This window comes from Polypterus senegalus, chromosome 11 (genome assembly GCF_016835505.1).
Source record: "Polypterus senegalus isolate Bchr_013 chromosome 11, ASM1683550v1, whole genome shotgun sequence".
Lineage (NCBI taxonomy): Eukaryota > Metazoa > Chordata > Cladistia > Polypteriformes > Polypteridae > Polypterus > Polypterus senegalus.
This window is the reverse complement of record NC_053164.1, coordinates 9,983,594-10,006,736: the sequence shown is the minus strand read 5'-3', so window position 1 is coordinate 10,006,736 and position 23,143 is coordinate 9,983,594. Positions and strand designations below refer to the sequence as shown.

The following is a 23,143-nucleotide window of genomic DNA, read 5'->3' as shown; positions in this document are numbered from 1 at the left end:
TGTATCGGGGCGGGGTGTTTGGGGTCCTAGTGGTCAAACCCTCAATGCGCTCTACAAGACGGTCGATCCCGTCACTTTGGGGTTGTGCTCAGCCCTCCTTACTGCCACTATGAAGCACGTTGAAGCTCCTTTAAAGTTTGCTGCACAACATTTAGACAAGTCAGTGAAATAACTGGGAGAGTAGAGTCTGGTGAGATGAGACCAAACGTGAACTCTTTGGATGTCACACCATGTTTTGGAGGAGAAATGGAGAAATCACCCCAAAAACACCACAGCAACAGTGACGTTTGCAGGTGGGGACATCATGGTGTGGGACTGGGAGAGGGGATGAATGGAGAAATGAAACCGGGACATTCTTCATAAGAACCTGCTGCCGTCAACCAGGATGCTGAAGATGAAACGAGGGGGGGACATCTCGGCAAGACAAGGACCCCAAACACACAGCCAAGGAAACTCAACTGGTGTCAGAGAAATAAAGAAAATAAAGCTGCTGGAATGGCCCAGTCAGTCAGCCGACTTGAAAATCTGTGGAAAGAACTGGAAATCAGAGGTCATAGAAGAGACCCCCGAAACTTTCAAGAATGTTGGTGTGGAAGAACGGGCCAAAAATCCCACCTGAGCAATGCCTGCGACTCGTTTCTCCATGCAGGAGGCGTCTTGAAGCTGTCGTTACCAGCAAAGGCTTTTCTGCTGAATATTAAATACGTTTCAGTAAGCGTCTTCAATACTTATTCCTTTTGTCGTTCCACTTTATTACACAGAACTTAATTTATGGACTTACTTGTTTTCATTTCTTTGTATGTGTGGATTGCTTGGGTTGTTACCGACGTCTGGTGAAAAGTTCATGTCAGTAGCCCCATTGGAAACAGATTTACTGAGAACAACGTCGACGCGTTCAGTGCTTATTTTCCCTGCTGTACAGTATATGGTAGGATCAGCCCAGGTGATAGGAGTCAAGCCACCTAAAGGGCGGTCCCGGTGATGCCAGGGTCACGAGAGGGGGGTGTGTGTGTGACCGTGTCGAGAGGAGATCTTGGTGGGCCTCCTGCCACGTTCCTGTCCACAGATCACATGACGGTTTCATTTCTGTTGACAGCGTTTTCTTCTCAGTTTTGGTCGATGATGAGTGGGATGTGTTGTCCCCCACCCCTTACCTTTCTTATTTATTTTTTTTTCTTTATTTCAAATTATCTTGCGTAACAAAATCTTTCACTTCTCTAAACCTCCAGCCAGCCGGCATTCTCGCCGTCTTTATCTGCAGCTGCCACACCAGCGTCTCAGGATGCTCGCCGTTTTGAAACCCACCTCGGCTGGCTGGCTGGCTTGAATATGCAAAACCCCAAAGCGGGGCTGTGGGCGGATCCTGAGCGTCTCCTTAGATTCGGGCACCTCCTCCTTTCTTCTGTTCGCACCATTGGCTGGGGCCACCTGTCAAACAGCTGATCGCATGAGAAAAATTTCCCACAGACCCCCTGGGAACGGGCAACGGATCTCGGAACTCGCCGGGCTCTTTCTACAGAAGCCTCTGCTTGGTGTTCAGTGAGCTGTAAGGGGACGCTGGCGCGGCCAATGTCATCGTTTTTATTTTTCAGTTTTAGGGGAGGCCACTCGATATGCACTGTGGTGGGTGGTGACTGGCAGCCCCCGTGTCGTATTGCCGTTCAAGCTGTACATTCTGGGTACATATTTTGTGTTTCCCATAGTGGCACTAAGTAGGGTGGAGCACAACCCCAAAGTCACAGGATCGACCATTTTGTAAAGCTCATTAAGGGGGTGACCACTTGGACCCCAAACACCCCGCCCAGATACAATTGTACCACAACAGTCCCAGTTCAATTTAAATGTTTTTAATTTAAACAAATCCTTCTTTTTCTACAACTCCACTCCTTCCTCCACAGTTGACTCCAACAGCTCCTGAGTCGAAGGGGGGCGGCTCACCTTTAACTCCAGCCCCAGGAACACTGCTGGTGCTTAATCAACTGCCCCCAGGGTGAGCCCTGATACTCCTTGTGCCGTCAGTATCCAACAGCTCCCCCTGGTGGCCCACCACAGAACAAACACAGCAGGACAGACCCTTGGGACCACAGCTCCCATACTGCCCTGCAGGGGTCCATACTGGTGCTCACCAATATGCTGCCACCCGGTGTATGGGGGAAGATTCTGCCCATAGCAGGCAGTCACCCACCTTCCTGACGTTCCAGCTACCTTTGCCCAATCTGAGTGTCCTGCTGAGGTTGCTGGGGCACCAAACTCTTGGGTAGCAGCTGCCACAGCATCTTCTTGTGCCCATGTCCAGGCATAGTAGGGTAATACCAACACTGACCTTCTTTTCCCATGGCCTCCTGGCCAGGCAAGGGAGCAGGAAACAACCAGTCAGGGACACCAGTTGATCCCTCATATGGGTCAGGATAAGGGGCACACAGGGAGTCCATGGTGGGAGTCGAGTATTTAATTTAAAAGACGCAGGCAGTTTAAGGTAATCAACTGGGAAATTCCTGCTGCTGTTTCGAGGCTAAAGATAAAGAAATGAGTGATATAGCGCCTTTCATATCAGGCAGTGCTCGCCTAATGTTACAAATCAAGGAAGACGTCACACCTGTCTCATCATGTCTTGTAAAATGATCAATTTCAAATCAAATGAAGTATTATAGTGCCGTCATATTTCTACTCACTGTCCATAGTTTTAAAGCCATTAACTCTTTACAGTGAAAGAAAGCAGCGATGCCCCACCTTTCAGACCGATCAGTGTCCATTATTTAACAAAGCAAGGAGCATTACATCAGAATACAGAATGTAGCCCCTTTCATATTATGCACTGTCCGCAATTTGCTAAAAATGTTAATAACTTTACAGTGAAGGCAAGCAAGCAAGGAAAGGAAGTTTATAGCGCCTTTCACATCAGGCAGTACTGACAAAACAAATAACTTTACAAGAAAGAAAGATTTGGCGCCTTTCTCATCCTGGATTCAAAATCTGTCCCAAAACAGACATGTCACATCAAAAGAAATAATACAGTGCCATTCAGGTTATGACTCAATATTCATAATACAGTGCCTTTCAAGTTACGACTCACTATTCATCATATAGTGCCTTTCAGGTTATGACTTAATATCCATCATATAGTGCCTTTCAGGTTACTACTCATTATTCATCATATAGTGCCTTTCAGGTTATGACTTAATATCCATAATATAGTGCCTTTCAGGTTACTACTCATTATTCATAATATAGTGCCTTTCAGGTTACGACTCAATTTCCATAATATAGTGCCTATAGATACTAAACAAGCAACTTTACATCAGACCAAAGAGTATAGTGCCTTTCATATTATACACTATCCACTATTTGGCAGAAAACAAACAACTCTAGCACAACTATAGCACCGGTCACGCACGTGCGCATAGGGGACATCTGAAGGGCTCTAGTGGCTGTAATTCTACCGCTGCTCCAGACGTTGGCGCTGTGTCCTGTTGCCTTTCTCTCTTCCTCCTGCTGCAGACCAGATGATTGACAGCTGGTGCACCTCTGATGTCACGTCCAGTATCCAGCCACCTGAACCCGCCTCTTCCTGCCTGAAGGGCCCAAAAATGGAAGCTCCGCCCTCTCGAGATAGTACTGTTTAGAACTCGCGTCCACAAAGATGACTCCACAATAATTTAATTCTTCAAAACCAATCATATGTGGTGACCAAGCTGGTACCCCAAATCTTTATTACACACCTATTATGTTACACAATGTCCACAGTCAATTAAAGGGCAAATAACTTGGAGTGAAAATAAGGAAGAAGGGAATGTACGCCTTATTCACAAATTGTTACCGAATATCTATGAAAGGATGTGTGTCGATACAGCGATCCCTCCTCGATCGTGGGGGTTGCATTCCAGAACCCCCCGTGAAAGGTGAAAATCTGCGAAGTAGAAACCCTTACAAACTCTCCCACGCTCTTAGAAAAATTTCCCGCACAGTTATACAGCATAAACCCTTTGTATTCTCTTAGATATTAGGTAAGATTCGTTGAAGGGGACTGGGCGGTCTCTTGGTCTGGAATCCCTGCAGATTTTATTATTTTTTTTCTCCAGCCTCTGGAGTTTTTTTTTTTTTTTTTTTCTGTCCACCCTGGCCATCGGACCTTACTCTTATTCTATGTTAATTAATGTTGACTTATTTTTATTTTTTATCGTGTCTTCTATTTTTCTATTCTTCATTTTGTAAAGCACTTTGAGCTACATGTTTTTTGTATGTGCTATATAAATAAATGTTGTTGTTGTTGAAATGTTGTACGTAAACACACTGTTTATATACAGTAAAACCTAAATATTATTTGGAAGATATCGAGTGTCTCCGATATCACATGTGTTACAGTCATTACGATAGACAGGCCGCCAGCAATAAATACATACAATGCAAGAAAAATTATATACAGTAAATGTGTGTACAGTGACACTAAACGTACGTACATGTACTAAGTACTGTAAGTAGAAAATGAATTATGGTTACTCACCAACAATGACACGATGACTTGTCCGATAACAATGAGTTTAATTTTAACAAAGCAGAGCATTACAGCTCCAAGGAAATGTTCTTCTTCCCACAGTCTTCAATCCAAATCCCTAAAGCAGATTCCATCCGGACTACTGCCTTATTACGTCCACTTACAGCTCGTTTTGCACCCTGGTTAAAAGGACACTGCGGCCGTAGATCTTATATTCTTTTCCTCCTTTTTTATATATGCGAACCGTGAACTCATTGATGCCGTAATGGCGTCTTACAGCGGCATAGCTGTTCCCTTCCTTCAACATATCCAAAACCTTTTTGGCAATCGTTAGCATCTTCTGTTGGCACTTGGGCACGGCCCCTGAAGCAGTAGCGGGAGCAGATCGTTTTGGAGCCACAATGAAGGGCTTGACTACACACAAAGATAAACACAAAAGAGCACAACTCTTTACACAGCGAAACACGTTGATGCTGAATGAGCGAGACGAGACTTCCTGGTTAACGCAAAGCGAATTTGAATTCTCCGCTCCGTCGCTGAGCCAATCAGCACCCAGGAATTTAACCAATTGCTGATTGGGTAGCTTCTCAGCCATCCGCCAGTAGCGTCACTTGTAAGAAATCAACCGAGACCAACCAAGGAAGCATGTACCAGAAATACAAAGTCCCATTGTCCGCAGAAACCTGCGAACCAGCGAAAAATCCGCGATATATATATTTAAATATGCTTACATATAAAATCCGCGATGGAGTGAAGCTGCGAAAGTCAAAGTGTGACATATTAAAGGATTACTGTATATACATATGAAAGGCACTATATAATAGGTTTGACATAACTCTTCTATAGTGTTATTTACATCTCTCTAGATATAAAAACCAACGTTTATCTGTCTGTCTGTCCACTTTTCACGAGAGAACTACTTAACGGATTTAGATTTTTTCTAGATTTTGCTAGAACATTCCAGTTGATTTGCGACTTCTCTCATTGCACTAAGAGTCAGAGTTGGCTTGCAGGTGTGATATATTTGTGCTAATCTGAGACAATGGCTGCGGGTCGAGGGGAAGGGGGAGCGTGACGTCAGGAGTGGGGGGCCGGGCAGGGCCCTCCTCACTGTCCTGTTCGACTAATATGCGTGCAGAGCCGTGGGGGACGGCTAGTCTTTTATTTAGTGCCTTTCACGTCACTATTAATGTAAAAGACTATACTTAATAGATGTGAAATGTGCTCTACAATAAATATGAAAGACACCATTTATAAAACAAATGATGTTAACTCTTTCGAGGCAGGTGTCGACTTACAATGACTGACAGTAGTGTCTCCACGCGTTCCGCACTTAACGATCAGCTGAGGCTGGTACATCACTTTCATTTTTGTGATCTCCATATCCCTTGCATCCAAATCTCAGTGCGATTAAGCCATAAAACGCACAACGTTGTCCAGAGAGTATTTTGCTTTGCGTGTGCTCTTCACTCTCTCGTCAGATCCGCCTTTAGCTCCAGCGGCCAGCGCCTGCATGAAGACAGCCGAAAAAAAATATTCAGCCCTCAAAGAGTTCAAAACACTAGAGTGTTGCTCACTGCGTAAGGTGCTGATGAGCTCACGTCCACCGTTTATAATTAGCTCGTGTTTGCATTCACTGTGAATGATGCTCCCTGAAACAGAGTGATGATGAGTTCATGTTCTCTTTGTAAAAACACCCACCCCACGATGGCTCTCTATATACTGTACACAAGATGAAAGGTAAAATCGAAATTTCTAGTTCAGTTTGTGAACGTTCGCTTGTGGTGGTGATCACTGTGAATGGTGCCATCTTAAACAGACTGATGATCTCAAGTTCGCTGTATACAAGTAGTTTATGGTGGTGTTCACCGTGAAAGGCGCTATATAAAGTAGATTATCTCTAGTTCACTTTTTTACGATCAGTTTTGGTGGCACTCGTTGTAAATGGCAGTGTTTAAAATAGACCGATGAACGTCTTCACTTTGTAAAATTAGTGCATGGTGGTGAAAGGCGCTATATAACATTGTTTGATCTCTGGCTTACTCTGTATAGTTACTTTGTGGTGGTGCGCACTGTGAAAGGCGCTATATACTGCTGGTTCATCTCTGGCTTACTCTGTATAATTAACTTGTGGTGGTACTCACTCTATAACGTAGATTGAAGGTGTGTAGCTTGTACTGCTGCTCACCGTCACTGGCACCGTATAAAGTGGATGGACTGCTCATCTCTTGCGAGTGGCACTACATAAATAAAACGAGCATTGATTGGCTAAGCTGCAGCCACGTGCCAGTGAGCTAAATTTCACCCCGTCATGCCCTGGCCGTAGCTCTTCTGGATTTGTCTTCATTTTGTGAGCCTTTGCAAAAGTCAATTCACTTTTTAAGGTTGGCTTAGGTGGCACTCATAGTAAGTGGTAGTGTTTGAAATAGACTGATGAACGTGTTCACTTTGTAAAATTAGTTTATGGCAGTGCTCACAGTGAAAGACACAATATAAAACAGGCTGATAATCTCACGTGGTGTCATATTAAAGAGATTGATGGTTTCGTGTTCACTTTGATAAAGTACCTCATGACGGTTCTTACTGGGAAAGGTGCTCATTAAAACAGAACGGTAATCTCTGCTTCGGGGTGTAAAGTTAGCTAGTGGTGGTGATGATCACTGCGAATGGTGCCATCTAAAACAGACTGATGATCTCAAGTTCGCTGTATATGAAAGGCGCTATATAAAGTAAGATTGGTTTAGATGGCACTCATTGTAAATAGTAGTATTTAAAATAGACTGATGAAGATGTTCACTTAATAAAATTAGTGTATGGTGGTACTTGCTGTGAAAGGCACTATATACTGCTGGTTCATCTCTGGCTTACTCTGTATAATTAACTTGTGGTGGTACTCACTCTATAACGTAGATTGAAGGTGTGTAGCTTGTACTGCTGCTCACCGTCACTGGCACCGTATAAAGTGGATGGACTGCTCATCTCTTGCGAGTGGCACTACATAAATAAAACGAGCATTGATTGGCTAAGCTGCAGCCACGTGCCAGTGAGCTAAATTTCACCCCATCATGCCCTGGCCGTAGCTCTTCTGGATTTGTCTTTATTTTGTGAGCCCTTGCAAAAGTCAATTCACTTTTTACGGTTGGCTTAGGTGGCACTCATTGTAAGTGGTAGTGTTTGAAATAGACCGATGAACGTGTTCACTTTGTAAAATTAATTTATGGTGGTGCTTGCTGTGGAAGACACTATATAAAACAGAACGGTAATCTCTAGTTCAGTTTGTAAAGTTAGCTGGTGGTGGTGATCACTGTGAATGGTGCCATCTAAAACAGTTCGCTGTATAACAGAGGTTTATGGTGGCGTTCTCTATTAAGTAGATCCAGTCAATTCACTTTTTAAGGTCGGCTTTGGTGGCCCTCACTATATACGGTACCATCTAAAACAGATTGGTGACTGTGTTCACTTTGTAACATTAGGTTATGGTGGGACGCACTATGAAAGGTGCTGTGTAAAATGAGCTTATGATGGCACTTACTGGGAAAGGCACTATATTAAATAGATTGATGGGTTTGTAGTTCAGTACCTTATGATGATTCTTACTGTGCCATATAAAACAAATTGATGAGCTCACGTTCACTTTGTATAAGCAGTTTATAATGGTGTTCACTGTGAAAGGTGCTATATAACGTTGATTAAGTCAATTCACTTTTTAAGGTTGGCTTAGGTGGCACTCGTTGTAAATGGTATTGTTTAAAATAGACTGATGAAGATGTTCACTTTGTAAAATTAGTTTATGGCAGTGCTCACAGTGAAAGACGCTATATAAAACAGGCTGATAATCTCACGTGGTGTCATATTAAAGAGACTGATGGTTTTGTGTTCACTTTGATAAAGTACCTCATGACGGTTCTTACTGGGAAAGGTGCTCATTAAAACAGAACAGTAATCTCTGCTTCGGGGTGTAAAGTTAGCTAGTGGTGGTGATGATCACTGCGAATGGTGCCATCTTAAACAGACTGATGATCTCAAGTTCGCTGTATACAAGTAGTTTATGGTGGTGTTCACCATGAAAGGCGCTATATAGAGTAAGATTGGCTTAGATGGCACTCATTGTAAATGGTATTATTTAAAATAGACTGATGAAGATGTTCACTTAATAAAATTAGTGTATGGTGGTGCTTGCTGTGAAAGGCGCTATATACTGCTGGTTCATCTCTGGCTTACTCTGTATAATTAACTTGTGGTGGTACTCGCTCTATAACGTAGATTGAAGGTGTGTAGCTTGTACTGCTGCTCACCGTGACTGGCATCGTATAAAGTGGATGGACTGCGCATCGCTTGCGAGTGGCACCACATAAATAAAACGAGCATTGATTGGCTAAGCTGCAGCCACGTGCCAGTGAGCTAAATTTCACCCTGTCATGCCCTGGCCGTAGCTCTTCTGGATTTGTCTTAATTTTTTGTGAGCCCCTGTATTATTTTTTGATGCCTGACCCATACCCCTGTTAATACATTACACCTTGTATTAAACTAAATAGCTCCAGGCCTCCATTGACCTTTACTTTTTTCTACCTTCTTTTTCAGTTCCCAGAGTGTGGTTTTTATGGAATTTATGACAAGATTCTGTTGTTCAAGCACGACCCGACGTCTAACAACATCCTGCAGCTGGTGACGAATGTAACTGACATCCAGGAGGGCGACCTGGTGGAGGTGGTGCTGTCTGGTAAGTCTTGCTGCTCTACTCTTCTCTTTTCTCCTCTCGGTATGTGACCTCTGTGTGGCACCCATGACCCACAGCAGAATGAAAAGTATCGAGAATAAGAATATCAGAGTTATTAAACAAAACCAAATCTGCTGTTGGTCATGGGTGTCACACACATACATATATACACACACACACACACACACACATATATATATATATATATATATATATATATATATATATATATATATATATAGGCCCCGCCGGGCTGGAGCCCGGCCGGACGCCAGGAGGACGTGAGGAGGGCTTGTGCCTCCTCCAGACCGCGAGGGGCGCCCGTCCTGGTTTTGTGGGGGCCACGGGTTGAGGGCATGGAAGTCCTTCCCTGTAGGGGCCCGTGGTCCCCAACAAAACCAGGACGGACGCCCCCTCGCGGTCTGGAGGAGGCACAAGCCCTCCTCACGTCCTCCTAGCGCCCGGCCGGGCTCCAGCCCCGGCCGGGGGCCACAATATATAATATATATGTGTGTATGTGTGTGTATGTATGTATGTATATGTGTATATATATATACTAGAAGACCATGTGCACTTCGCTGCAGTCACTGTAGTTGGAATAATTATGTATCTACATGCGACTTACAGAGCTTCTTTATATACAACATTTTAAGAAACACTAAGTAGAAACACTAAAGGAAAAAATACTATTCAGTAAGTACTGCGTCTAGTAAACAGTAAATCAGTAAAGGAGAGACGACTAAACAATAAGGAAAAAGAACGGCAAGACTGCGTCAGCTGCGGAGCGAAATGAAGTGAATGAATCGACGTGAATGGAAGGGGAGATGATCACGTGACTCCCCCACCCGCCTTAACACACAAACACAGTCTCTCGGATCCCAACTCTCCTTTATATGTTTAGATATACTGTACAGGTAGTCCCTGGGTTACGTACAAGATAGGGCCATTATTATAATAAATGCTATTGTTGACCGACTGTAACCAAGTGCTCTGCCAATGAATGATGGAGTTTCACCTCTCTCTGGCCTTTTTATTATTTCTACTTTATTTTCAATGGTGATGGTTTTTCTCTTCTGTACTGTATCACCAGCACTTGCATCAGGATTTGTGTTTCAGAGACATTCTTGAAGGGTGAAGACAAAAGGTTAAGATGAGCTCTTCTGCACAGCGCTATACAGTACATGCGATCACAGCAGGAAGGCACGTCTGGTGTACTGACGAGAGACAACATCCTGCTATGTAGGTAACAGTACAAGCAGGTTTGCTATTGAGAATGAATTGGGGCGGCGAGGACCACACAGTCACCTCCACTTGCATATAATATGCTGTCTGCAGCGTCCACCCACCCGAGGCACACTACAATGCTGCCCCCAGCCACCCCATTCACCCTCAATGGCCTTCGTTCAGCCACAACCAGGTCACCGATGGCAGCATCACCAGCCAGCCCACCGAGAATGAAGCCATTCAAGGGACACTGCAAGACTGTGTGGTGGCCGGGCAATGAAACGCCCCCCTCCGCCCCATCCAGCTTCTGTCCAGTCAGGAGCAGTAGCAGCAGCAGCATGGTGGGAGGGCAGCGAACCACCCCATCAAGCCTCCGTCCTGCACACGAGCGGTAGCTGCGGCCCCAGTGACTATGGACCCCCCGTCACCGTTTGCTGCGCACCCAGCCACCCACTGAGAATGAATGGGGTGCAGCCCCCACCGCCCCATTCATCAACCGGAGCCGCCAGAGGGACCCTACACTACACTACACTGCGTGAGCAGCGAAACCCCTTAAACCACACTCTCCACTCCCCAGCGTCTGTCCAGCCACCGCTTGCGGCATCTCCAGGCCAAAGAGGACGAATGGGCAGTTACTGAGGGGCTCTGCGTCGCGCGTATATATATATATATATATATATATATATATATATATATATATATAAGGCCTATATAAGGCCGTCCATCGCTCAGGTCTCTACATTCCCTTCCTTTCTTCGCCACGGGATTCACGTCTCCCTGCTGATAACTACAGCCTTTTTTGTTTAATCCACGGCTTCTTCTTTGTTTATTACAATTATAGTTATTGTGTAGGTATTTTAGACTTACTCTACATTGTTCAGGTACCCATTTCCTTTATCATTCCAACCGTACCCCCATTAACATGTCTATCGAGGTGATCACCATCGATCAAAGAACTGTCATTGACTGAGTGGTTTTCATGCCCGGAGATACCACCTGCCTTTTCCATTCTCTTTGTTACATATTGCACGGCCATATCTTGATATCCATTGTGTCTTATGTATTGAATGACTGGGACAGGTTCAAGGTGTGGACTGATGACGGTAGAGGAGATAATTAGACTACACAGGAGCACTAGAAGAGTGAAATGCTTAAGCCCTTCACCTATGGATCTGCATGTGAGTTGATGGCTGCCGCTGAATTGTTCAGTTGTCGCTTTCAAGTGTACCAAAATGGACAAATATTTTACACCTTTCGACAACCGCCAATGCCTCTTAAACATCTTAGATTGACAGGTGACGATTTGAGTATTGGACACTTTGATGTTTATGAATGTTTAAACTCTCAAAAGCTGGATGTGAAGTTATCGATGAAACCGGTTGTATGCTTACAACGCTTGACAGATGCCGAATGTCACTTCAACACAACAAGTCCTACAAATACTTTCGTAATTGAAACAAACCATGAAACTCAAACCGATTATGACAGCAGCAATCCAAGCTGTGAGATTTGAGACAAGATTACTGTTCACATGGCCAACTGTACGTTACATGCTCAAGAGTAAGCTCAGCGCACAGCTTGGTCATATTACAACCGGAGGGCCGAACTGACAACATGGTATACAAAGAGATCCTTAACAAATAATTATTGGCATATAATTTCCGTAAGTTTAAAAAGGTTTAGTTTTCTTCTTAATAAAAATTTTAATGCAGTACTTCGCTGCTGCGACGCGTGGGTATTTTGCTAGTATTATATATAGTAAGAAAAGACGCTATATTGCGCCTGAGCCGACACAGATTCACCCGGAGGCACGTATTAAAATAATTATTTTTTTTTTCCCCCCCTTTGGGCGCATGTCTTCCTCGTGACCCACAGGCAGTACACAGTCCCAATAACAGTACTAAGCACCACTACAACACACTCTCTTCTTCCTCCACCACCACTCCTCACCAAGCTTTGTCCTCCTCCCACCCGACTGGCTTCTGAGTGGTGGTGTGACGATGTGGGTTCAGCTCCTTGTCTGTCATCACTGTTCGGGAGCCCTTCAACCCAACACTGTCGGTAATGTCACAGATGAGCTAGACAGTTGAGGCAATAACAATTGAGCAAGGGGATGGTAAAGATGTGCAAAAGTGCTTTTATTAAAAACAGTCAATAAAAGTTGAACAAAAGTGTTCAAATAAATAGTGCTGTGCAGTTCATTCAAAGTTCAATAAATAAATAATCCTTAAAAGTCAAATGTGGAGATTAAAAAAACCAATAAATAGAACAATCCTTTAAAAACGTTCATATAGGAAGCAATCTTTAAAAACAACAAGCTCGGTGCATCTTCTATGCTGGCGTCTCACCTGCTTCTCCCGACTAGGCTTTGCAGCAGGCGAGACGCGCTCTGCAGCTGCACTTTTCCATATCACATCCACACGAGACTGGAGATCTCCCGATCCCTGGCTTCAGTCTGGCACTAATCCCAGCCCCGAGACTTGGTTCACACCAACGGCCAGGACGCACACGTTGGGGAATCCACCACCAAGCTTCACGACTCCCGTTCTCTTTCCGGTCTTCCGCAGCCAGTTGTCTTTCCCTGGTCACTCCCGCTACCTGTTCGCTCAGCGGGAGCGACATCAACTACAACCCCTGGGTGTAGCCAGGCTTCCTCGCGGCTGCCCGTGAGCGCTCGTTCACCCACACGCTCTTTGTGGCTCTCTTGCACCGACATGCTTCCCTATAACCTCCGTCTCCTTCTCTTTTTTTCTCGTTCTTTCTCATCTCTCCAAACCGACTCTCACTTCTTTTATATTGCGAGGGGCCATAGCAGCTGCAGCACATTAGCCACGGGAACAATCACGGATGTGGGCAGTCCCTCACCCGTGCACATGGTGAGAAACGCCCACACCGCAGATCGCCCTGTGGCTTGCTATGGCCACCACGCCTCATTTAAACCGCCGAAATGCGGTGATTATTTATTTAAAAAACGCGACCCATAACACCACAGGTGGTCACTGGCTCCTTTTATAGTTCACCCGGAAGTGCTCCAGGTGTTTGAAAACTGAGTTCCAGCTGCACTTCCGGTGTGATGCATTTGCTGCCCACATGGGCTCAGGAGCCCCAAACACAAAACCCCCTGGCGGTGCCTGCGGAACCCAACTCCAATTCCCAGGGAGCCCTGTGGGAAACTGAGCCACTGCTCCACCCCAGGGGGGCGGCCATCTATTTTCCAGGGGAGGTATTGCAATGTTCAGGACTGCTCCCCCTGAATATAGTGTGCAGTGCCAACTGCCTGCCACATATACAGTATATATATATATATATATATATATATATATATATATATATATATATATACATAGTGAAAACAACTATATGTATTGTGGGAAGCAGCCCGGACACAGACAGGTAGACATTGTTTAAGCACCCAACACACGTTTATTTACAATATTTACACAGATGACGCACACACAACCCAGTGCCTCAGCACCAATCACCCCAAAGTCCAGGCCTCTTCAAAATGCCTTTGCCTCTTCAGGTCCTCTCCTCTCCTCCAACACTCCAGCCATCGAATGGAGGGAGGCGGCCCCTTTTATGCTCACCCGGACGAGCTCCAGGTGCCTCCTGATAACCTTCCGCCGGCCCTCTCAGGTGTGGTGGAAGTGCTGGCTGTGCACCTGGAAGCACTCCGGGTGTCCCTGGTCTTCTTCCCCCCAGCACTTCCGGGTGTGGTGGAAGTGCTGAGGGCCAGGGCTCTTCAGGCACTGCCCCCTGGCAGTGACCACTGGCCCCTATAGGGTTGAGCTTCCAAGCTCAGTTCCCGTGGTCCCCATACCATCCAGGGCAGCTGTCCTCTCGTGGTCCAGAGGAGGTGTAGTCCCTCTTCCGGTCCTTCTGGGCGTCCCAGCTGAGTACCACCCCCAGCCGGTTTCCACAGTATTTAAGTATATAGAGTATACTAGTAGCGGTGCCACTCAACCCTAACACCACAGGCACAGCAATACCCAACACAATTCCAGGTTGAAATAAAGAATTTTATTCAACAAAATCAACACCTTCTTCATACAGCAAAATATACCGTACACAATTCTCATTTCTCCTCCAAGACAGTGTTGCCCACTGCCTCCCAACACAGACTTGATTGAAGTGAATTAGTGGGCTTTCTTTTAAAATAGACCCAGTCTCCTGTCCAAGTCATCTAGAGCATTTCCAGGTTTTGTGGAAATCAGGGCAGTCCTGTCCTGGCAGTGCCCTCTGGAGGTATCCAGAGACTCTGGAAGGGTGTTTATGGACAGTTGTCTTCCAAAAGGTGTCTTAATCTGGTCCAGCCTTGAGGAACACGGCTGCCTGTCACATTGGGGAATGAACTGCTCCCGGTAAGCCTGGCCTCCTGGCTGGGCATGAATCCTACCTTTATCCCAGCCAGGATACCTGATCCTTCCTCCCTGGCACCTACAATATATATATAGTAGATACATATAATGTAGACAGATAGATAGATACTTTATTAATCCCAAGGGGAAATTCACATAATCCAGCATCAGTATACTGATACAAAAAAAAACCAATATTAAATTAAAAAGTAATAAAAAATGCATGTAAAAACAATAACTTTGTATAATGTTAGCGTTTACCAACCGGGTGGAATTGAAGAACCTCATAGTGTGGGGTCTCCTCAGTCTGTCAGTGGAGCAGGACGGTGATAGCAGTCTGTCACTGAAGCTGCTCCTCTGTCTGGAGATGATCCTGTTCAGTGGATTCTCCATGATTAACAGGAGTCTGCTCAGCACCCGTCGCTCTGCCACGGATGTCAAACTGTTCAGCTCCGTGCCTACAACAGAGCCTGCCTTCCTCACCAGTTTCTCCAGGCATGAGGCGTCCCTCTTCTTTATGCTGCCTCCCCAGCACACCACCACGTAGAAGAGGGCGCTTGCCACAACCATCTGATAGAACATCTGCAGCATCTTATTGCAGATGTTGAAGGACGCCAGCCTTCTAAAGAAGTATAGTCGGCTCTGTCCTCTCTTGCACAGATCAGCAGTATTGGCAGTCCAGTCCAATTTATCATCCAGCTGCACTCCCAGGTATTTATAGGTCTGCACCCTCTGCACAGTCACCTCTGATGATCACGGGGTCCATGAGGGGCCTGGTCCTCCTAAAATCCACCACCAGCTCCTTGGTTTTGCTGGTGTTCAGTTGTAGGTGGTTTGAGTCGCACCATTTAACAAAGTCCTTGATTAGGTTCCTATACTCCTCCTCCTGCCCACTCCTGATGCAGCCCACCATAGCAGTGTCATCAGCGGACTTTTGCACGTGGTAGGACTCCGAGTCATATTGGAAGTCCGATGTATGTTGGCTGAACAGGACCGGAGAAAGTACAGTCCCATGCGGCACTCCTGTGCTGCTGACCACAATATCAGACCTGCAGTTCCCGAGACGCACATATTAAGGTCTGTCTGTAAGACAGTCCACGATCAATGCCACCAGGTATGAGTCTACTCCCATCTCAGTCAGCTTATCCCTAAGGAGCAGAGGTTGGATGGTGTTGAAGGCACTAGAGAAGTCCAGAAACATAATTCTTACAGCACCACTGCCTCTGTCCAGGTGGGAGAGGGATCGGTGTAGCATGTAGATGATGGTATCCTCCACACCCACCTTCTCCTGGTATGCGCTGCAGAGGGTTCGAGGTCGTGGCGGACCTGTGGCCTCAGATGGTGAAGTAGCAGCGCTCCATGGTCTTCATCAGAAGTGACGTCAGAGTGACAGGCCAGAAGTCATTCAGCTCAATAGGACGTGATACCTTTGGGACAGGGGTGATACAAGATGTTTTCCAAAGCCTCGGGACTCTCCCCTGTTCCAGGCTCAGGTTGAAGATGTGCTGTAGAGGACTCCCCATCTGTATTATATATATCACATGTAAAGAGTTCAGTGAATGTTTTGCCTGTACAGTACAGTATATGGTAATTAGCATGCAGCACATCATCAGTTCTGGGCGCCATGATAAGTAAGTACAATTACCTTATCTCAAAACTTGTCTTCCTTACCTGAAAAATATTAGAGGGATGACCCAATTAATTATATATAGGATAGGGCAAACGCACGCTAAGGAGAATCGGACGGATCAGCTGCTGGATTATGCAATAGTAGCAAAATACCCGCGCTTCGCAGTGGAGAAGTAGCGTGTTAAAGAAGTTATGAAAAAGAAAAGGAAACATTTTAAAAATCACATTACCTGATTGTCAATGTAATTGTTTTGTGACTGTTATGAGTGTCGCTGTCATCAAGGATTTGATTATCATTATGTCTTTCAATCAGGTTCGTATTTGGAGGACGTGTTGTTTTGAAGTTACATTCCGTGTTTGTCAACCGTTGTAAAGATAACAGGTTTCATTCATCAAAGTGTTCACTATGCAAATTGCTACTCATGAATGTAAGATGTTTAACAGGCATTCCCGGTATTAACTTGTGCTAAACATTCCATGGTGTGACGTAAGGGGAGCTGACTGTAAAAGGGCAAGGAGGCGCATATTTTTAACGAAAAGGGAGAAGACAGCTAAGGAGCGGAAAAGTGAGAATGAAAACAGTTTAAATAAAGAGCTAGGAAGGTGAATGGAAAGAAGCAGCCAGCGGTAAAGCAAGGAAGACTCCGTAATAAGGACGGTTGGGTGCACGTCGAAGGTGTAACAATAGGATTGTTAAGCCTTATGATAATGTTCCCGCACGGAGGATTTAGAGAGACGAACTGGGAGAAGTATAATCTGAACCTCTCTACAGTTTCCTTTGTTTTCGGGTTGTAATGTTCATCAAATTTACGTATCATCTGGTCCAGTGGTGGACCGTGCATTTCACACCTAGGCCTTCAGTAATGCTCCGTCTGAATCAACCCGCCCCTCAAAAACTAATTTATGGTTATAAAAACCATCTTAATATGCAGAAATACAGTATAAAGAGCCGCTGCATCGCAGATAGATAACTCCTGTAGCCACAATAAATGTCTTTATTGAATAGACAAACCAGGGGTCAAAAAGTTCCTTTCTACTGCAGCTACAGCCGCGACACACATAAAAAATATCAATAATAACTCATAAACTTGCAATATTATTTAGGAAAATCACAACATTTTACTCACCAAAAATTCAGATTATTTGTAAACAAAATCCATCCTCCTCTCGTTCCTCAAAAACAGTTGAATTACTCTGTCGTACGATTATCCGTGCGCTTCAGTTCCATCAAAAAGTCCCTTTCTATCATCATCGAAGCTAATGCTGAAAGTCGAACCTGCCCTGTCGTATTTCTGGCATAAGTTTGAATTCGCTTTAGGGCTGAAAATGTCCGCTCGACAGAAGCAGTGGACACGGGAATGGTCACTGCCAAATATACCAATGTAAACAGCTGCCCCATGCTCGCATTCAGATTTTTCTGATGAAGGAAGTCAAGGAGATCAGTGGGAGATTTTCCTGCAAAATCATCCATGGCGTACATTACAGTCAGTTCTGTTTTTAGCTGAGACAGATCAAAAACTTCCCTGTGGCTTTTGGGTTAAACTGGAGAAGGCTGCATGTGGGAAATTTTTCTTGTATTCCCAAAACTTCTGGGGCTCGAGGAGCGTGACAAACATCAGTTTTTCGTGGTCTTGAAATCTGGTCTGTGTCTGGCAAATAATATTGTTCAGAATCCTGCCATGGAGTTGGCGGTAGTGCGCGCGAGGATCTTGTGCTTGGAGCGCCTGCAGTGCGTTCAGTGGCCTCGTGGAGTTCCTCATATCGGCTTCTATTCAATCAATGGGTCTGAATACGGTGACGTTGCTGTATACCTGCTAGAGGGCCCTACTGACACCAACTCAAAATCTGATTGGTTGAAGCCACAGTTTAATCGACATTTATTCTGTGTTAGAGGGCCTGCAAAACGGATTGTGAAGGACTCTCTGCCTGGCAACAAATGATGACTGAAATGTGATTGGTTAAATGCTTTAATATGAAAATACATGTCATCGGAAAAGCTATGAAAGGAAGCGGACAGACTATTTGGAATTATTTAAGAAGTATTCATGGACAAAATATAATTAACATCAGTTTGTGATTCAGATATTATTTTAGTCCAGCGGAGAAGGCCTTGCAGGCCCTGACGGCCCACCACTCAAGCTCATGATTAACTCTTCAGGTCTTACATCACCGGTCAGCGCCTGACACAATTCTCTGCCGCTCTCTCTAATAAGATAACGGAATAATCTGACCTTAGTGTTTTCCCCTGCCTCCAGCATTGCAAGTTCTGTGTATAATATGAACTCGTCCTTTCATGTTCTCCATGACTTTGCCAGGTCATTAGCATCGAGGCTTTTTACCCTGCGTCTTCTCATTAAACTTGTATATCGTGAATATCTCATGCGATCTTGCGATGTCCACGGCTTTATTTAATTTTAGCTCAGACCCAGCACTTAAAAGTTTCTCTCGCACTTTCACTGAGGGAGGGTTTCCGCAGTAGCTGCACTTATGAATATGCTAAATACAGTCATTCAGCCGCGAATATTTACCTTATATGGGCAGGCAATCAATTACATGAGAGGCGTGATGATGCATGACGTAACTCCGCCTCACACGGCAACCGAGCTGCAGGCTATGCCCGTATACAGTATATGGACGAAAGTAGGTTCCAGTTATGACCGTTACGCGTAGAATTTTGAAATGAAACCTGCCTAACTTTTGTAAGTAGGCTGTAAGGAATGAGCCTGCCAAATTTCAGCCTTCCACCTACATGGGAAGTTGGAGAATTAGTGATGACTGAGTGAGTCAGTGAGGGCTTTGCCTTTTATTAGTATACACAGTATACACTCACCTAAAGGATTATTAGGACCACCATACTAATACGGTGTTTGACCCCCTTTCGCCTTCAGAACTGCCTTAATTCTACGTGGCATTGATTCAACAAGGTGCTGAAAGCCTTCTTTACAAATGTTGGCCCATATTGATAGGATAGCATCTTGCAGTTGATGGAGATTTGTGGGATGCACATCCAGGGCACGAAGCTCCCGCTCCACCACATCCCAAAGATGCTCTATTGGGTTGAGATCTGGTGACTGTGGGGGCCATTTTAGTACAGTGAACTCATTGTCATGTTCAAGAAACCAATTTGAAATGATTCGAGCTTTGTGACATGGTGCATTATCCTGCTGGAAGTAGCCATCAGAGGATGGGTACATGGTGGTCATGAAGGGATGGACATGGTCAGAAACAATGCTCAGGTAGCCTGTGGCATTTAAACGATGCCCAATTGGCACTAAGGGGCCTAAAGTGTGCCAAGAAAATATCCCCCACACCACCACCACCAGCCTGCACAGTGGTAACAAGGCATGATGGATCCATGTTCTCATTCTGTTTACGCCAAATTCTGACTCTACCATTTGAATGTCTCAACAGAAATCGAGACTCATCAGACCAGGCAACATTTTCCCAGTCTTCAACTGTCCAATTTTGGTGAGCTCGTGCAAATTGTAGCCTCTTTTTCCTATTTGTAGTGGAGATGAGTGGTACCCGGTGGGGTCTTCTGCTGTTGTAGCCCATCCGCCTCAAGGTTGTGCGTGTTGTGGCTTCACAAATGCTTTGCTGCACACCTCGGTTGTAACGAGTAGTTATTTCAGTCAAAGTTGCTCTTCTATCAGCTTGAATCAGTCGGCCCATTCATTCTCCTAAGACCTCTAGCATCAACAAGGCATTTTCGCCCACAGGACTGCCGCATACTGGATGTTTTTCCCTTTTCACACCATTCTTTGTAAACCCTAGCAATGGTTGTGCGTGAAAATCCCAGTAACTGAGCAGATTGTGAAATACTCAGACCGGCCCGTCTGGCACCAACAACCATGCCACGCTCAAAATTGCTTAAATCACCTTTCTTTGCCATTCTGACATTCAGTTTGGAGTTCAGGAGATTGTCTTGACCAGGACCACACCCCTAAATGCATTGAAGCAACTGCCATGTGATTGGTTGATTAGATAATTACATTCATGAGAAATTGAACAGCTGTTCCTAATAATCCTTTAGGTGAGTGTAAATATATATATATATATATATATATATATATATATATACTGCTCAAAAGAATTAAAGGAACACTTTTAATCAGAGTATAGCATAAAGTCAATGAAACTTATGGGATATTAATCTGGTCAGTTAAGTAGCAGAGGGGTTGTTAATCAGTTTCAGCTGCTGTGGTGTTAATGAAATTAACAACAGATGCACTAGAGGGGCAACAATGAGATGACCCCAAAACAGGAATGGTTTAACAGGTGGAGGCCACTGACATTTTTCCTCCTCATCTTTTCTGACTGTTTCTTCACTAGTTTTGCATTTGGCTACAGTCAGTGTCACTACTGGTAGCATGAGGCATACCTGGACCCTACAGAGGTTGCACAGGTAGTCCAACTTCTCCAGGATGGCACATCAATATGTGTCATTGCCAGAAGGTTTGCTGTGTCTCCCTGCACAGTCTCAAGGGCATGGAGGAGATTCTAGGAGACAAGCAGTTACTCTAGGAGAGCTGGAGAGGGCCATAGAAGGTCCATAACCCATCAGCAGGACCAGTATCTGCTCCTTTGGGCAAGGAGGAACAGGATGAGCACTGCCAGAGCCCTACAAAATGACCTCCAGCAGGCCACTGGTGTGAATGTCTCTGACCAAACAACCAGAAAGACTTCATGAGGGTGACCCAAGGGCCCCATGTCCTCTAATGGGCCCTGAGCTCACTGCCCAGCAGCATGCAGCTCGATTGGCATTCGCCATAGAATACCAGAATTGGCAGATGCACCACTGGTGCCCTGTGCTTTTACAGATGAGAGCAGGTTCACCCTGAGCACGTGACAGAAGTGAAAGGGTCTGGAGAAGCCATGGAGAACATTATGCTGCCTGTAACATCATTCAGCATGAGCAGTTTGGTGGTGGGTTAATGATTGTCTGGGGAGGCATATCCATGGAGGGTCACACAGACCGCTACAGGCTTGACAAAGGCTGCCATTAGGTATCAGGATGAAATCCTTGGACCCATTGTCAGACCCTATGCTGGTACAGTGGCTCCTGGTGCACGACAATTCCTGGCCTCATGTGGTGAGAGTATGCAGGCAGTTCCTGGAGGATGAAGGAATTGATACCATTGACTGGCCACCACACTTTCCTGACCTAAATCCAATAGAACACCTCTGGGACATTATGTTTTGGTCCATCCAATGCCACCAGGTTGCACCTCAGACTGTCCAGGAGCTCAGTGATGCCCTGGTCCAGATCTGGGAGGAGATCCCCACAACACCATCTGTCATCTCATTAGAAGCATGCACCGATGTTGTCAGGCATGTATACAAGAACACAGGGGCCATACAAAGTGCTGCGTACAATTTGGAGTTGCTGCAATTAAATTTTGGCAAAATGGACTAGCCTGCCACATAATTTTTTCACTCTGATTTTTGGGGCGCCTTTGAATTCAGGGCTCTGTAGGTTGATCATTTTCATTTCCATCAAACGATGTGGCATCCTTTCGTTCCTAACACATTACCCAGTCTATATCAGTATAGATATCCACGAGGATTTCTTTGTCCCATTGAGATCTGATGTGTTTTCAAAGTGTTCCTTTAATTTTTTGAGCAGTTTATATATATATATATATTTTTTTTTTTTTTCATATAACCGAATGCTAGGCTATATAGCACCTTGATGTGTGGAGTACAAGTCACAGGAGATTCTGCTCAGTCTTTATGACACACTGGTGAGGCCTCATCTGGAGTACTGGGTGCAGTTTGGGTCTCCAGGCTACTAAAAGGACATAACAGCACAAGAGAAGGTCCAGAGAAGAGTGACGAGGCTGAGTCCATATTTGTAGTTGGAGATCAACAAAGGGAGAGAATGAATCATGTATCATAAAGTAGTTTTTATTCCTGAGCTTTCCGCTCCTGCCTGGAGCCATCATCAGAGGATAATGATTAGACATTCAAGAATCAAAGGCAATATATAGAAAAATAAGGCGGGGCTTAGGGATTAATGAGGTGGGGTTAGGTCCTGGAGATAAACGCATCATATGCAAACATGAACCCAGCATATAACATGAACCTAGCATATAACATGAACCTAGCATATGCAAACTTAAGAAGAAGAACATCCTCATAATAAATAAAACTTTATGACCAACACCCTCCTAACCCCACCTCATTACCCCCCCGCCCACACACACTCACTCACCCCAGCCCAAATAAAAGGCTACCTAATTTTTCTCTATATTGCCTTTGATTCTTGTATGTCTAATCCTTATATCTGATGACGGCTCCTGGCAGGAGCTGAAAAAACTATTTTATGATACATGATTCATTCTCTCCCTTTGTTGATCTCCAACTACAAATATGTAAACCGTATCACAAACCTTCATTTCCATATATATATATATATATATATATATATATATATATATATATACACATACACATGCATATACAGAGCCTGGACTCAGCCTTGTCGCTCTTCTCTGGACCTTCTCTTGTGCTGTTGTGTCCTTTTTGTAGCCTGGAGACCCAAACTGCACCCAGGACTCCAGATGAGGCCTCACCAGTGTGTTATACAGCTTGAGCAGATCCTCCTGTGACTTGTACTCCACACATCAAGGCGCTATATAACCTGACATTCTGTTAGCCTTCTTAATGGCTTCTGAACACTGGCTCGACGTCAATAGAGTCCACTACGACTGATACATCCTT

The 23,143-nt window shown here is 44.9% G+C and overlaps 1 protein-coding gene across 1 annotated transcript in view; it reads left to right on the top strand.

Annotated features, from left to right (window-relative positions):
- The window catches only part of prkd2 (protein kinase D2), a 187,628-nt gene that overhangs the window by 69,757 nt on the left and 94,728 nt on the right, over positions 1–23,143 (top strand). Inside the window, exon 2 of the mRNA XM_039768040.1 lies at positions 9,074–9,212. Within this exon, the coding sequence (XP_039623974.1) occupies positions 9,074–9,212 (139 nt within the window). The remainder of the gene's footprint in view (positions 1–9,073; positions 9,213–23,143) is intronic.